Genomic DNA, 17,779 nt, shown 5'->3' on the forward strand with positions numbered 1-17,779 from the left:
TGGCATGGTTTGATTTACTCCTATCATGTCTTTTTTATGTCTACGTTTTGTACCTTATCATAGCTGCAATCACATTTCTTGCTGTTCAGCAGCACTATTCCTTCCACACTATCAAAAGTTACAGTGCTTGACAGCCCCCCATTCTACCTGTAACTTTTCTTCTCTGCTGCTCTGTACCCATGAAATGAATACTCTGGGAGCGCTCATCAAGTCACTGCTTTGCTGTCTCAGTCCTGAGTCTGAAAAACGTAACTGAAGTCAATCAAGCAATTAAATTTGAGAGTTCTTAGCCAGTGAAAATGTTGTAGCAGTAGTCCTCTAAAACACCTACAGGAAATTAAACAGTGATATCACCAGCCTATGAATAACTTCTTAATTTAACCTGCTGTACCAGCAGATGCCAGGTAACTGCATTCATACTAATATAGCACCTGTCCCAGGTGGTAATATAGCACAAGGCTAACTCTTCTTATTGTGCAATCTTCTGCTTATTAGAGACTTACTTTAAATTAGCTTTTCAGGTCTTCAGGATACGGCTTATTTCCTTGTATCTCTGCTGGTAGTAACATCTGGTAATAAACAACGTGACTTATATTTGGGAATGAACACTAGTAGAAGCCTGCATGAACCAAAACTGTGTTTCAAGAGCATCTATATTATTTCACATCAAAACATTTGAAGGACAAAACAGGTAACGTTTTAGTTACCATTGAAAGTTATGATTTAGTCTTTTCTGACCAAGCACTGAAGAACAAAACGTAGAGTTTAGTTGCCGATTAGTCCTGCCCTGTAAAGCATTTTCTCACCCATGGCCATTCTGCCAATTCATTCCATTTAAGATCTGTAACTTAAATAGAGGAGGAGGGGATGAGTTAAAAATAGCCACAGCAAAAAAAGCCAATTAGTAGGAATTGCCACAATAACCTTTGTCAGGATAAATTTAAGGTATAAGGCTCAGAGATAGTTACTATGGCAACCACAGGCACTTGCAAGGTACCATTAATGAGAAATGCAGTATCTGTCACACAAGGAAGTAGATGCAGCAGCAGCCTGACAGGCTATTTAAAGACACTGTTTTCTTCCCTGCCCCCTTTTTTCAAAGAGCAGCAGGAAAGTAAACTGCTACACAAGTAGCTTTAATATGTGTATTTTTCTAATTTTGTATTCTCTTTCCACTTCTTCAGTCACTGAACTGTTAAGACCTCAACATAAGCTTTATTCAAATTGAACAGGTTAGATTTACAGATATTACCCATGGTTTGTCTACTCTTTGCAAAATAAATTTAGCTCACAACTCGTACAAAAACTCCAAGTAGCAAAAGGTGAAATGTTTCACCTAGGTACACAAGAAGATATAGCCACAGAACTTGCAGTAAAATAATAGTTTTACTGTATTGTGAAACAAGACAGTCTGAAACTAAGACAAATATTTGTAAAAAAATTTGTATGAATTCTCTCTCTTATCTGTCAATACACTGGGCAGCTGTTATCATTACAAAGTATATTTTAACAGTTGGAAATTATCTCAGATATATGTCTGTTACTTTTTCCAAATACACACAAACAAGTATTCAGTGTGAATAGCTTTAAAAAATGAGGTTTCTCCTTTTTCTACAGAAAGTCCATTTCACTTCCATTTCTAGTGTTTGCAAAAAAAAAAAAAAAAAGCCAATTTCAAACCTGGACTGTCACTGCCACCACAAGCACCCTCATGAAAGACAAGCCTGCATTAACTCATTACTGCACACACAAAATGACAGTTCCCATCAGGTCCCTAAATAACGTATTTTTCAGGACTGTGAAAAAATAATAAAATGTGTGCTCCTGCAACTCCTTGGTACCCCACCCGGAGCAGTGAGTCCAGCTCTGGGGTCCCCACCACTAGAAAGACCCATGGACCTGTCCATGAGGAGGCCTGTCCAGAGGGGGCCACAAAAGTGGTCAGAGGGCTGGAACACCTCTGCTGTGGAGAAAGGCTGAGAGAGTTGGGGGTGTTCTGCCTGGAGAAGAGAAGGCTCCGGGGAGACCTTATTGCAGCTTTTCAATATATAGACGGGGCATATAAGAAAGACAGAAGGAGACTTTTTACCAAGGCCTGTAAGTGACAGGACAAGAGGCAACTGTTTTAAACTGAAAGAGAGTAGATTTAAATTAGATATAAGGAAGAAATTACTTGCTGTGAGGGCGGTGAGACACTGTCACAGGTTGCCCAGAGAAGCTGTGGCTGCCCCCTCCCTGGAAGGGTTCAAGGCCAGGTTGGACGGGGCTTTGAGCAACCTGGGCTAGTGGAAGGTGTCTCTGCTCATTGCAGGTCCCTTCCTACCCAAATAATTGTACGATTCAACCATTTCAAGCTACACAAGTGGATGGAAAGGTTTGTTCAATACTACCACCATTCTCAAAAGCTGGGCCAGCCAAAAGTGGTAATTCAGCTATGTCAGAAGCCCAGGGATATACCTGGTTTATATACAGTGTCATTCACTGCTCCTACCCTCACTGTTAATGCAGATACACTTCAGCAAAACTTCCTCTTCATACCATGTGAAGTTTCTTCTTGACCAGGTCTGGTTTTGTTCATACCAAATGGAATCTTCATGCAGTAGAAGAATCCTACAGAAGGATCTTTTCAAGCTTAGAAATTATTATCAATAAGTTATTACTAAACTGTATTTTGTTACCTTTATCAATCCCAAAGAGGCAGCTTCACTCCTTTTAAACACTGCAAATTAAATACTAAAATCTTTCTTTAAATAATACATCTCCTAAAACCAAAACACTCAAGAGAACACACTGCAAAACCCAGATCAATGGTAGCTTGTTATTTAAATAGGTTAACTGTGGTCTCGGCAACTTAGCAGCCAAGCTTCTGCCCTGGTATTAGCAGGTGTTAGATCTCCTTGAAGCTGTAAATTCTCTGCCAACTCATCAGGAGATGCACAACTCATTAACACCATTTTGATATAAAAGATAGGCCTGAGAACAAAGATTCCCTGATGGAGTAACCCTGGAAAGAAACTTTGGTGATCAGTACGTATAATTTATATGTTAGGCCCTCATTTGTCAAAGGGAAAGGTTTTAGCTGAGATACATCCATGGCTGGCATTTTACCACATATGTTTCACAGTAACTATTAACAGAATTAATATTCTGCCATGTGTTCTGTGGAGTTGACATATATTCCAGTTTGAACTGAAAAAAAGACAACAAATAAACACTTCAGGAAAAATACAGATGACCTAGTAAACTGTTATAGCAGGAGTAATTTAGAGAGAAAGATTTCCTCATGCAAGCAATGACTCAGTAGATTCTCTCCAAAACAAGATTAATTTCTGGAGACTTACACAGCAGAGGAAGAATTATTTTCAGTGTATTAAAGGCATGTAGCTATACAAAACACCCTATATTTAGTTTCAATACATACCTGAATTTATCCAGATTATAATTTTTAGTTTTGTCATGTAATTTATAATGATTTCAGGTGATCTTAAAAATATGAAAGCACAGGTTGCTGTTCTTGCTTGTCCACTGCCTTACCGTCTCAGTTAAAGGACAGACCTATGACTAGTTGAATGGCATCAGCACAATTCGTGGGAAAGAAGACTCTGAAAGGACGAGAAGAGTAAGCAACTGGGGAACAGAGAAATACCTTAAGAGTATTTGAAGAATCCAAAAGAGCACCTGTCATCGGTGAGGAAAATCTCTATTTCACCCCCACATAATCTAGTATAAACAGGCTCCATCCCATTACCAATAGCTCGCCTTAAAGCTGAACTCCAGCAGTGCAAATCCTGCATCAACTGCATGGGAATATTCCAGAAACTTTCAGGTCAGAAGTCAGGAAGAGATCTGCAGACAATAGCAAAACCTTCACCAAGAAGTAAATAATTTAGTTTGTGAAGATAAGAATCAGTAAACCAGTTTCCATTTAAGCACCTTACCAAGAGTTATATCAGACAGCGAAACTTTAATCCCATAACTGAAAGAAAAAAAAAAAAAAAAAAGATACTACCAATCATCTCAGGATATTAAACTTCAAATCGTTTTATAATTCAATCTTCCATTAACAATGTGTGCTTGCTTTTATTTTCTTTTTTTTTTTTCCCCTCAAATGTAACAGCATCTACTTTCCTCTGTCATATCAGGTTCCTCTTTTTGCAGATATTTTCTTCCTAGCACTTTGTTTCAACTTAAATAGTTTTCAAGTATCACCTTCTCTTTTGGTGAGATTGTACCAAAGAAGTGAAAACATCCTACCCTGAGCTGATGCATCTGCTCAAAAAGATGTTTGCTTTGTATTCAACTAACATTGAAACCTGGTCAGCATTTTCATAGATGTATGTTTTAAAACTTGCATCCAGTTACCTAGGAGGTAAAAGACAGCTCTGAGCTCATCATTCGCTGTTTAGAGTTTGGATTCTTCTTCCAACCTGTTCAGCCCTTTGGATTTATTAAGACTGAAGTTCACATGCCAATTCATCACCTTGTCCTGTAATTCCTCGCAGTCAGATTCCCCCTCTACAGCCCAAAGTTTTCTGTTGGGGACCTTCCCAGCCCTCTGCTCACTCCTCTTCCCACAGTTTCCAAAGAGGCTGAGCAGCTCAGGGCCCAGCCCAGATCCCAGAAGAGCTCCAACAATGACTTGATCTCTAGAAGTGATTATTCACTCCTCTGTCACCTTTCTCTTAACCAATTAATAACTTTCTTATTCCACAGCAGCTTGGATTCTCCATCAGCCTTTGGTGGGGAAATCTGTCATATGTCAATAATTATACTAATTAGATCCTCCTTACCCAGAAGCTTGTTAGCTCCAAACTTCAATGGATTTATGAGCTACATCTTCCCTTCATAAAACCATGTTTACTCCTTCCCAATTCAGCACACTTACCAGATGCAGATGTACACAAAAAAAACCTGAAATGAACTTGTAATTAACCTTCTTTATTACAAGTCACCTCTTTCCCGAGGGTATTCACAATTCAACATATTAAATCTGGAATATTTCCATAATGTCGGGATCTTTCATAGCCTGAAAGCACTATATAAGACAAGGAGTAATTTAAAAGTGTATATACGGAGGTTTTAAACACACCTACCACACTAGACAGAAATCAAAGCACTACAGGATTCAGATTTAGAGTTCCTCTCCCTCAAGTAACAGCCCTTCTGAGGGCCAGAAAATTAAACAACTTCAATGATCTTGTTTGAGAACGGTCTATTATTCTTTAAAAATCCAAAGCTAGAGCAGAATTCTTCATTTTTATTACAGCTGTCAACTATAAGAAAACAAATTAGAAGCAGTATGCATTTTCGAAAACTGAGCAAACGCACTTCAAATGATGCATTGTGGACTAAGAGCCTACCAAGCTAACACAGGTAAAGCTCTCCCTTGGGAAGATCCAGCCGTCGAAAGAGTGGGCTGGAGTGGAGAGACAAAGTGACTGAAGAGGAAAGACTATGGACTTAACATCACCCTGCCAAGGTTATACACTTCTATAGGGCAAATCATACATTGTATTCAAACTTAGCAGAATATTGGTTTGGGTTTTTTAATTTAGAACTTATAAACCCTTGCATTATTCCAAAGAAGGCTTCAACTTTTTGCCTATGATCCCAGTTAGTATAGTGGCATCAGGAGAAAAAACAGAAAACAAAGACTCCACTTCAAACCAGCGTCTGGAGACACCTTCATAATTGCACAATCAAAATGTCATAAAAAGCTGGCTTTATATACTACAGCATTTACATAACATCTTTCAGTGATCTTTTCAGATCAGTGTTGGTTTAGCTTTTGTTTCCAGTTAATAAAGGAAGAAGTAAGTGGATGTCAAGACTGAAGAATAAATTCAAGCTGCTGAAGCACTAATTTTAAATGACTGCTCTCTTTGAAGGAAAGACTCATAAAACAGCTATTTTAATTATACTTTTGATCATCTAAAATAAATTAATAGGAATTGGGTATTTTCATTTCCAACTTCAGGAAATCTATGCTGTACCATCATGATTTTTTACAGAACATCAGAGAGCAGGCAGAAAGCCAAATCAGTGCAACATCAGAGTGTAACTTTAATAAATCCTTCGGCCATTAAAGCAGACGTAACTGGCAGCCACTCAAGACAATCTTCTTTCATCCCATTAATGCAGTCACCATGTCACCACAGCCACAAAACACAGCTAGTTCTCCTAAATGCAGATAGTGCTTTAGGCTAAATTAATCTGTTTATCTACAGATATCGATCAAACCAGGTGTGACCTGGAGCTGTACCTACACCCAAATGCTCAGTCTTTTACTGGCAGCATGAAAAAAAAAAAAAAAAAAAAAAAAAAAAGTCCTGAAATGTGTCAGGTAGCTTTTTCCCTGAAAATAAAGATGATGGTTGGTTAGGAAATGGACTAAAACTATGCAGCTATCTTTGCCATTTGAACCTACAATCTCTCAAGGTTCTACAGACCCAGATACCCTTCACTTCCTATTTCCAAGTCTCCAAATATTCTATTTGAGCAATTTAACAGGAAAATAAATTCCATGGCTATTTTTAACCTGTTAGATGAACATACAAGGCACCAGGTTTTAGGTGCGAACAGAAAAAGTAATGCATTTCATCAGACCTATGAAGGAGAATTGTGCAAATACACACTATTTAAAGTAATATATGGGACTGTTAGCTAAGATCTTTACCATAACCTGGCACTATGTCATCAGTAACAGCAGAAAAATAAAGGAAGAAAGGGTAAGGAAAGGAATTAATCCTCTGGGGGGGTGGGGTGGGAAAGAATGACAGAGTAGGACAAATGTTGGGATGATGGGAAGTCTTAAGTGATAGAGTAACCTACTCATATGGGCATGTGCCCATAACACTGTTGGCTTTGGGAACAAAGAGTGAATTTATCAATGTCTACGTAGATTTTCAAATCAAAGAATATTTTAGGTTGGAAGGGACCTCTGGAGGTCATCCAGTTCAGACCCCTCACTCAAACCAGTGCTAACCCAGAAGTTGGCTACAAAGACCCATATCTGCAGCACAGCAGCATGCAAGTGATACTTATTTTTTGCAACCCTGCTCCCATCCAGGCACACAGCACCCCTTCAGCTCCCTTCGCCTATCATGCCTTAGGCAGTGCCGCGTTCAACTAGATAAAAAAGAATTATGAAACAACCTCTGCAATAACAGTGTTTGCAGCCTACCTTGAATTTACACTGCAAGGCAAGTCTTACAGAAATTTGGGCCATGTCAACTATATTAGTAGAGCTGCAAATATGCACTTCCCTACTTGTCTGTGCTCATCTGTATGGCACCTCTTTTTTACACTGTGGTTGTCTATCATCATTTTACTTAGCATTCCTAGGTTTCTAACTTGGTCTTTACTAAAAGAAGAGAGACAGCAACAGCCTATTTCAGGTGTGCTAACCACTAAGTAGGTTCAGGACAAAACAGAAATTGTTATCAAGTTTCCATCTCACAGAAATACTGACAAACATTGCTAGAAAAAAAAAATGTCTATCAATACTACTTACCTTTCTCCTTCAGTGTTTAGAAAATCCACTAGAAAAAGAATAGACAAAACCCAAATTTCCATGGAATCATTTCTATCTCTAAATATTGGTATTTTTTATTTAATTCTAATGAGGAAACTAATGTCCAGTGAAAGGTTGATAATGTTCACCTTTATTCTCCACTTTTTTCCATCATCCATCAACGCTGAAACATGATTTTCTAAAGCCACAATATGAATCTATTGGCTTGAATATGTGTGAATTAAGGGCAAACACAAAGGCAAACACTTCCTTCAGGAAGCAGTCATTTTTTCTGTTTAGCTTGTTGTTCCATTGTTATCTAACAAAACAAACATTTATGAATTTTCTTACATTCTTACTTTTTCTTCCACATATTTTGCACAAAAATGAAAACCCAATAAAAAAATACTAGCACTTCAGCCATTTTTTTAATACGCCCACATTTTGACAAATGTTTCCACCAATGTGACTAGCACCCAAAAATTTCAATAAATAAATAATTTTTCCAATTGTGGAAGAAATGAAGAAAGGAAAAAGTCTGGTTTCTTCTATGAAAAAAAAACCCCAACACTCCTTTTTTAAAAAATAATTTCTAAATCTGAATTCTGAAATCAATTATTCTGACTTTTCAAGAGATAGCTTTTGAACCCTGCACTTTCTACAACCTGTGGTCTACTTATGATTTAAGTTGAAGATTAAGATTTTTATTTTGGATTTTGAGTGATTTACAGATCATTTAAAACTAGGATAGCAAACTCGTATTCTATCTGTGAGATATTTTGTAGAAGGGCCAATCTATCTAGCCATGTTTATGCTGTACCCTATTAAACTTAATAAATCCTGTCAGAGACAAACTTGGCCTGTACTCATAAACCTCCCGTTTCCCTAGCTACATACACAAAATATAAGAAATAGTGCAAAATGGATCTCCTGAGGTCAAGTCAATGTTCAAAGAGGTCAGAAAAATTGCCATGCAGGCTAGAGCCAGCAAGTTTTTCACCCCTGATTTAGGAAAACAGTCAATTCGCTTAAACCTACTTTTGAAGAAGTGGAAAAAGAAGAATTTTATGAGAAGTCATATAATATTGAAACAGTTGCCTACCCAGTGTAGCATTCTTCAATTCATATAATCAATACACTGAGTTTCAGATGAAGCTGGGGGAGTGGAGGGGAGAGGAGAAACATCTAATACAGACAAATCTGAGAAAACCTACCCAAAGGGAAAGTCCCTCTACCAGCAATTAGAGAATGGAGGTTTATCTGTGTTCCAAATATGTGTGTTTCTGACAGGAACAGAAATGCTAAATTCAAATGCAAATCATAGGAAAGACATTTTCCTGCACATTGCCTGGAGAAATACACCATAACTACATTTTCAGAACAAAAGGATGATATTGCACTGAGGAGGGGAGGGAGGAACAGACATCTTTTCACATATTTGTTGCTGTAAAACCTACATGGGCATTTGTTTTCCCATCATCAATTACAGGGACAGGACACTGGAAAAGCTCTTCCAGTTGGGAAGTGTAGCAACTGCAGACAGGTCTTTAGCAATTCCACTGAGGACACCTTAGAAGCAGCCAGGTTCTTTGCCTCCACTTCTCTGTGAGGGAGACTGCTGAACAATCTGATGATATCTGAGGCCTGGAAATCTTTCCATTTCTAGCCATTCATAGACAGCTCAAAGCTCGGTTTTTCTTGGTGTCCTCACCTCCCTTAACCTTTAAAAGAGAGCCCTTCTCTGTCCCCAACTTCATAGAATACATTAATAATCCCTTCTAAATTTTACTGCGCTTCTCAAACCACACTCGATGTCTACATTATTTTCAACAGTTATCTGCATCTTCTACCAGTTGATCTCCTCTTTCTTGTATATGTGTAACCACAACTGAATGTCAGAATTCTTACTTACTATTCCCTATTTCTATTTGCCTTTCCTGTTCTCAGATCACATTTGGTTTTTTGCAGTACACTCGCACTGAGGACTCGCAACCACCCTGCGATCACCCGTCATGTCTTTGCACCTTACCAAGGAATCAGAATCATAGAAGAGCCAAGGTCAGAAGGGACGTCGAAAGAGCACCTGGACTGACTTTTCATGGGAAGCATGTGCCTTTCAGTGAAGGAATTCCTTACATGCTCTAACTAGAAAGCAGTCCAAAACCGAAATTTCTCTTTATTATTCCTTCTATTGTTTGTCATTTTTTTATTAATCTGTTTATTATTATGCCAACCTATTAATTTTTACAGATTCTTCCTGTAACATCTCCAATTTTTTCAAAATGCTTTGAAATAAATACGAGCTTTAGAACTGGATCATACTATGCATCTGACCAGTGCTAGATATATTTCCCTTCCCTACCCAAAGAAATATTTCCTTTTCAATTTCTTTGTTGAAAATAACTAATTATGCACTCAAAATTATGTAGTATTTTTAAAGATTAATTTGGCTATTAGTAAAAAAAGGCAAGCCTTAAAAAAATTCAATGTGTGTTTAACAAATGTCAAACAAAAGACAAAATAAAAATGATTACCCTGAAAACAGCAAGTGATTTTCATAATTTAGTTAATACAACCTTTGATATTTTTTAATTTGACTTGAAGGTATCTCAAAATTCTTGCCTACATCCAGCTTGCCTGGATGTAACATGAAGACCCAGTGAAATTGCTGTGAAATTTTATTTTCTCTCGATGACAGCATGCAAAGCCTTAGTCATAGTAGCTTTGTCTTTAAAATATAAACTGCAACAGCAATGTAAGGAAAAAATCATTAATCTCTCATACAGACAACATGCCCTGTCATAAACAAATGCACAAATTAAACACTGACTTGGCAGCTATGAGAAATAACAGTCATGATTTACTTACACACTGACAATAAATTTATTAATGGAACTTATGGTTTAAAAAGGGGCAAAATTTTTAATTCTCATACCCTTTGCAGGAGGACTTATTTCAAAATGTTTTCAGTATCTATGTGCATTATTAACTAACACTACAGAAATTGCAGTATACCATATCACAGACTTCAAATCTCAATTAATCAATGCATTTAAATAAAATAATTAAGCAGTAGTCAGCAGTAGTCAATGGCTCTCATTAATACTCTGCACACAAAGGACTTTTTCAAAAATTATTTCCTTTCTATGAATGAAAGAAACACCGTAGTATGTAATGAGAGGTATAAAAATTAAAACATTAACCTGTTTCTTTAATTATTCTTGATTGATTAGAATTTAACAAAAAAAAAGTATTTAAAAATAGGTGAAGTCAATACATAGAAAAGTTCACTTATCAAAACTGAGAGAAATGCCCATACTTTTGCTGACTAAAAAAACCCAACAAAACTCACTATAGTGGATATGTGTAAGTAAACTCACTCATTTAATCCTATAACCCTGCTAAAAGGCAGGAACTGCTGACCCAGCAAGAAGCTTGGCACTTCCTAACTTCTGACTGTTGATTTTGCTACTGTAGTATTTCTCTGGCCCATTTTTTCTTATGCAACTCCCAATTAAAAAAAAAAGCCAAAATTCCATCATGTTATTTCATATCAGCACTCCCATGGGGCACCAGCACTTGTCAGAACTTGTTAATTTTGAACAAAAGCCTCTGCCATTTGAATTACCAGTAAAAGTATTTCCTCATTGATGATTGCCTGTACCAAGGATACATCTATCCAGAAGCTTCAGGGCTACTCACTATTCTCAAGGAAATACAGCTCTCAAAAAATTTTAGATTTCCAGAATATAGTGGAGAAGATATCCTTCCTAACAGGGAAGATGTCCGAATGATTAAGAGACCCTTCACAGCTCCTCCATGACTGACACCATTTGACTGATTTTTTCCAGCCTATTCTTACCCATGTCCTGTTTGCTCTTCATTTCTCAACTCCTCACTCCGGACCTATTCTTGGGCAGTCCCAAGCTTCAATCCCTACGGTCCTCCCACCAACACCAAAAACTGTCTGAAAACTCTAATGTCTATAAGTGTTACATCTACAGCCACCAACTGTGGAGTCTCATATCCATGAAAGATTTTAACAACTCAGTTGTGTTGTACCACAAGGACAGATGAGAGGATTGATCTCCTCAGACCATCACCATGATAAATCTTCCACTGACGAGGATGTTTGCCATTCCTAAATGCCAGACGCACCGTGCACAGAATAGAAATGTAAAGGCAATGCAGGGTGTGTTGTACCAAATGAGATATCCTGCGGCACGTAATGAGATAACATCTATTACCATAAATTATGAAGTGATTTACGCATAAATGAGGGTTGTCATGAAATTTAATTTTAATAGTTTGATAATCAAGTAAGAAACACAATAATTACCATACCTAAGTTTTTCAATAAATTAAAATCACTGCTAGTGGCAAGACTTTTTTGTTATACATAATACAATTCCCCTCCAAGAGCTGTCTGCTATACTCTTCCATTTCAGAACAACCTGTTGAATGCCACATCACTGCGACAAACAAGTTTTGTTTTACTGCTGATTACATTCAAAACATGTTCATAGCAAAGCCCCTTCAACAGGGTGCAGTTGACTACTTCAAGAAACAGCTTTGCAGACAGGAGGCTCTGCTAGTCTAGAAAAATATCTGAAGGCTGAACTTTCCAATAGCATCTATCAGAGAGCTTGTTTCCCTCATCATCACATGAAGTATATTCAACCAGATAGATTAAGAAAACATGTTGACACCACAGTGTGGTATATCAAACATTTTTTATTAACTGAAGATGTTGCCAACATCTCAGCATTACTCGCTGCAGCCAGAACTTCAGCAGAGTAACTTGTCTGGCAGCTTTTTGTTAGGACATCAGTTGCCCAACATATTTCCCTGTGTATATTAAAGCTTAAAAAAACTCTTGCAGATGTAAAGCAGCAAAAAGTCATTCGATTTTTTTTTTGATTGATCTGCTCAAGGGTAGGGAGGCTCTGCAGAGAGAGCCTCTGGACAGCCTGGACAGTCTGGAGCGATGGGCTGAGGCCAACTGTAGGAGTTTCAATAAGGCCAAATGCCGGGTGCTGCACTTGGGCCACAACGACCCCCAGCAGTGCTACAGGCTTGGGGAGGAGTGGCTGGAGAGCTGCCAGTCAGAGAGGGACCTGGGGGTGTGGATTGACAGCTGGCTGAACATGAGCCAGCAGTGTGCCCAGGAGGCCAAGAAGGCCAATGGCATCCTGGCTTGCAGCAGCAATAGCGTGGCCAGCAGGGACAGGGAAGGGATCTTACCCCTGTACTCGGCACTGGTGAGGCTGCACCTCGATTACTGGGTTCAGTTTTGGGCCCTTCACTACATAAAGGACATTGAATTACTCGAGTCTGTCCAGAGAAGGGCAACAAAGCTGGTGCAGGGTCTGGAGCACAGGTCTGATGGGGAGCGGCTGAGGGAACTGGGGGGGTTTAGTCTGGAGAAGAGGAGGCTGAGGGGAGACCTCATCGCCCTCTACAACTACCTGAAAGGAGGTTGCAGAGAGCTGGGGATGAGTCTCTTTAACCAAGTAATGAGCGATAGGACAAGAGGGAATGGCCTCAAGTTGCGCCAGGGAAGGTTTAGACTGGATATTAGGAAGCATTTCTTTACAGAACGGGTTGTTGGGCATTGGAATGGGCTGCCCAGGGAGGTGGTGGAGTCCCCATCCCTGGAGGGGTTGAAGAGTCGGGTTGACCCAGCACTGAGGGATCTGGTGGAATTGAGAACTGTCAGTGTTTTGTTAACGGTTGGACTGGATGATCTTCAAGGTCCTTTCCAACCTAGATGATTCTGTGAAATTTTGAATAGAGCTTCGTAATGAACTCTAAATTTATTTTCAGGAGTTCAACAAAGGACCCTCCAAAACCCTTGCTCCTCTCTTTTCTTCAGCACACCACCTTATAGGAGTCAGAGGGTGGATTTCCTTTCTTCTCCTTCTCTCCTCCAAATCAGTCTTAGTTCTCTCTCCTCCCTACACAATCTTCTGAGAACAAAAGACCTCAAAGTAAAACATACCACTAATTGTCCCACAGTGGGACACAAAGGAACATTTCAAGTCATATGGAAACCATGAAGGGGAGTATGAAATCACTAAGTAACATCTTGGGATACAGGAAAAAAATGAAAAGCTGATCCTTTCCATTGGTGTGTTTGCAGAACATATAACGATAAAAGACAGAAAAATGAGTAAACAAAATAATCACTGAGCCCAAATTACCATTTCTTACTATGAAATGATAGGGAGCAAAGCATGTGTTGCTCTATCCTAAAATAGAGGGAAAAGAGTGTCACTCCTCAGAAACACTGCTTATATACATATCCAAGAACAGTTACAATGCACACGCTAAATACTCCCAACCAACGGCTTAAAAAGTACAGTAAATTGTAAGCTTAAGGTTGTCTGAAAGCTAAGATGATAATCTCCACTAGTCAGCAGAACAATCTTACTGTACAAAAAGGCATATATTTTCCAGATAGTATTTTAATGGCCTAAAGGATGTCACTTTTCCTTAATAGTATACCACCATTTTTTCCTAGTGCATGCAGTGTCATTGTAACAGCTATTATTTCCCTGTCTCTAAGCTAATTGAAGCAAACTTCACTTTCAGCCTTAAAGTCAAAAGGATGTGTAGTATTCTATGCATTCTACATAAACACTAATAAGCCAGAGAACAGGAGGAGGCTGGAACGCACCAAATAATATGGATGCTATAAGATGGATGCCAGGGACTGCCCTGCATGAACTCAGCAAGATTTGGCATTGCCAGTACTGATCTGCTGCTGATTCCAGACTCTTTTTGGCATTTCTTCTTCCATCTCCTCCGCCCTCCCTATTTCCAACACCATGGCTAATTGTATACCTTTGTTATAAATAAAATATGTTATAGAGAGTGCTTTAATAAGTGTAACATCCAGAGTCTTCCATCACCATTCTTCATTTTACCTAAAAGCAATGGAAAAATCCCCTGCAAAATCCCTCTCACCAGGCACGGGAGGGCAAAACTCAGTATTCTACCGTAGGCTCCGTAATATCGAAAAGAGAAGCAGCACATCAGAGACTTCCAAGTTACTTTACTTTCTAAACATACAAAGTGGGAAACAAAGAAGCAAGTGTAAGCAGGATGCAGCATTATCCTTCTCTGTAGGTCTGTAGGCAGAGAATATGAAAACACTTATAGTCTCCAGCAATAAGAACAGGAACGAAGAAAACAATTTCCTGCTATCTGCACTTTGTCAGGACGGGAGATTTCAAAATGATGGTGATGAATGGAGGGAGAGTAAATAACAAAAGGAAGCAAGAGTGACCAAAGCTGGCAAAAAAGTTATAATTTAAATAAAAGTGGAATGAGGAAAACATTAAGAATGAGGGGGGAATCAAGGAGGTATAGGGAAGGGGAAAGAACCTGAACTTGACTGAAGAGCCTCTCTTTAAATATTAATCAGATATTAACAAAGATGATGTCCAAAGAAAAAATGATAAAAGGAGAATCTAAGAGGAGGCCTTCTTGAAAAGTATTGTATATTTGGACTGAAAACACTTGCTTCAAATGCAGACTCCTGAGAATGACTGCCCTATGTTAAAAAAAAAGAAAGATCTAGAACCATTGCTCAAAAAAAGAGGAAGATTTCTGATTTTTTTCTTTTTTTTTTTTTTTTTCCCTTTTTTTTTTTTGGTAAGATTAACAAAAGTCCTTTGTTAGGAGGAGGACCAGTATATCTTCCACCTAAGTTTTTGTAGCAGATCCATCAGAATAAAAATTAAAACTAAGCAACATAGGAGCTATATACACATTGTTACAATTAAAAGTAGTTACCATTCAGGAAATAGATAACAAATGCCTTTAGAACTGATAGAAAACTCAGTGCAATTTCTAACCAAGGGTAAAAAAATAACATATTTTGCAGTAAGAATAAAAATCACTATCCTTAAAAGGTTTAAATACTTGCATCAAATACACAATCCACCTTGATAAATGACTGTTTCAAAAGACTTATTGAAAGGGTTTATATCCATTATAATATAACGATTTAAGGATATTTAAAGCTAAATTATTAAATCCATAGGAAACTAGAAGTAATTCAATCAAGGAGAAAAGTAATTTCATAACCTTTTCTGTAGCTTTTTATTTGTTACATATTGTCCCAAAAATTGGGAGTGAAAAATTTCAAGGTGTTTTCCAACTACAAAAATTATGGGGAATAGCAAGAAGCATAAAAACAAAATTACAAAACAGTACAGATAAGAACATGAATGTTTTGGTGGGTATTTAGACCACTTTAAAAAAAAATAAAATAACCCAATTCTTTCTAAATGAAAGGAACAGCATTGTATGTTACTGATATTTTTGTCAATTCCCTGATAAAGTAAAACTGAGAAAATACAGCCATGGTTTGAGTCAATGTATTTTCTCATGGCTGTGCTTTCAAAGTCACTAAGGCAAAAAGCATTCCAAATTTACTGCTATTGTTACACATTTTATACTTCTTTTGACAATTGCATGCCTTGCAATTGATGTGTTTTTACTTTGAACTCAATATTCAGACTGAGATTTGAAGACATGAAAATATCTCTCTTTAAATAAGGTCATCAATTGCATGGTTTAAGACTGCAGCACAACTCCCTCAAAGAAGAAAACTGTACAGATAGCCCATGACCGAACAGAAACATTTCCTTTTTCAGTTTCATCTTTTTAAAATGAAAATGATGTCATTTAGATGTAAAGATCATCTGAAGGAGATAAACCAAGTAACCTAGGGTATCGCCAGCAGTAGGGGTCCTAGGAGATATAGTTACCTACAAAATTACCTTTACATCACCATAGTAGGCTTGTAAGAACCAATACACATAACAGCCTACTTAATCTAGAAATTTTTTTCCATTGAGATCCTGATTGCTTTTTCTTCTATTCCGTTTTTCCTGCAGTTTTCTTTTTATGAAAACTGATGAAATGGCTGGGGAACTACATAAAGAAAAGACTATTTAAAACTAGGAAAGGATAACAAACTAGCAACATGAGGTTTTATCATCAGAACTACGTTCAGAGCACATAAAAATTATATCGAAACATTCTACAAAAACGAGTTATATGAGCTGTACACCTCAGAACCAACTATTTTGTATTTTGTTATTTTCAGTACTATTAGATTCATAGACAAAATAAATTTACTTGCAATATTGCTAGTACTCGGTGATGCACCTTAAGGAAAGAAAAACTCTTATTCTTTGACATGTGTACAATGTTTAAAAAGAAGAATAGGCCCCAAATATCACCAATTGCATATAAATAAATAATGGGTTTAAAACAGAGCCCTTTTAATACTGAAAGCACTTACCGCTGACATTCCCCAGCATGCAGAATTAAATCTTCGTTATTCCTAGCACTGATGGTCAACTCATGTTCTGTAGAATTGAAGACATCAAGAAGCAGATGGCACTGTCGGGTGCTGTTCAGAGGAGGGGAAAAAGAAGAGCACAATCTCAATGACACACCACAGAATTATTATATGTTTATCATAATTCATATTTATACATAAATATAAATGCATAAATATACATACACTGACATATGTATGTTTTAGACCCTACTCCAATTATGGAAGTATCTTACTCTTTTATTAAAAATAACTTTTTTTAATAACTGGATTATTTTAATTTTTTACTAAAACTAGACAGAAGCGTAGATCCTAAAGAGGAAAAGTTCCATGACAATTACAACTTGCACAGTATTAAGCCCCATAGCGTTTGATCACCTGTAAATATTCTCACTCTGCAGCTTTCAGATTCACTTCTATGGAAAAAGCCACAGATTTTTTTCAGTTCTTTGAGCATTCACATGAAACAGTTTTATTATTTCAAATTACCTTGACCTTATCTTTTTAAAAAACAAATTTACAAGCAAAAATTTAAATCCTTGCCCAGTGTCAGGGAGCAATTCCATTTACTACGGTAGCTGGGCTGTCTGCAGACCAAAGCAGGCTAGCAAGTACTTTTCCATTTACCAACTACTCTGAGAGAGACAACTCTGTCTCTTCTGTAAGAAAGGCAAACACAGGCACCTCTCACTGAAAACTTCATATTTGTCAGCTACTATCCTTCAAATCCAAAATTCCCTAGAAGCATTCAGTATAAATATACCAACCGCATTTCTGGTAACCTTAGGAAATAATACTGACAAAGCTACAGGGAAGAAACTTTATTGTAAATTTTTATTCTTATTTTAAAACTTTTCTTCATTGTGAAACTAAGCACAAATAGCAGCATTGAATGATTATAATATGCT

The 17,779-nt window shown here is 37.6% G+C and overlaps 1 protein-coding gene across 3 annotated transcripts in view; it reads right to left on the reverse strand.

Annotated features, from left to right (window-relative positions):
* The window catches only part of TRAPPC9 (trafficking protein particle complex subunit 9), a 535,677-nt gene that overhangs the window by 311,843 nt on the left and 206,055 nt on the right, over positions 1-17,779 (reverse strand). For all 3 annotated transcript variants that reach the window (XM_074888684.1, XM_074888678.1, XM_074888692.1), the window contains one exon: positions 16,833-16,943. In XM_074888684.1, the coding sequence (XP_074744785.1) occupies positions 16,833-16,943 (111 nt within the window). The remainder of the gene's footprint in view (positions 1-16,832; positions 16,944-17,779) is intronic.

The sequence above is a fragment of the Strix uralensis genome, chromosome 1 (assembly GCF_047716275.1).
Source record: "Strix uralensis isolate ZFMK-TIS-50842 chromosome 1, bStrUra1, whole genome shotgun sequence".
NCBI lineage: Eukaryota > Metazoa > Chordata > Aves > Strigiformes > Strigidae > Strix > Strix uralensis.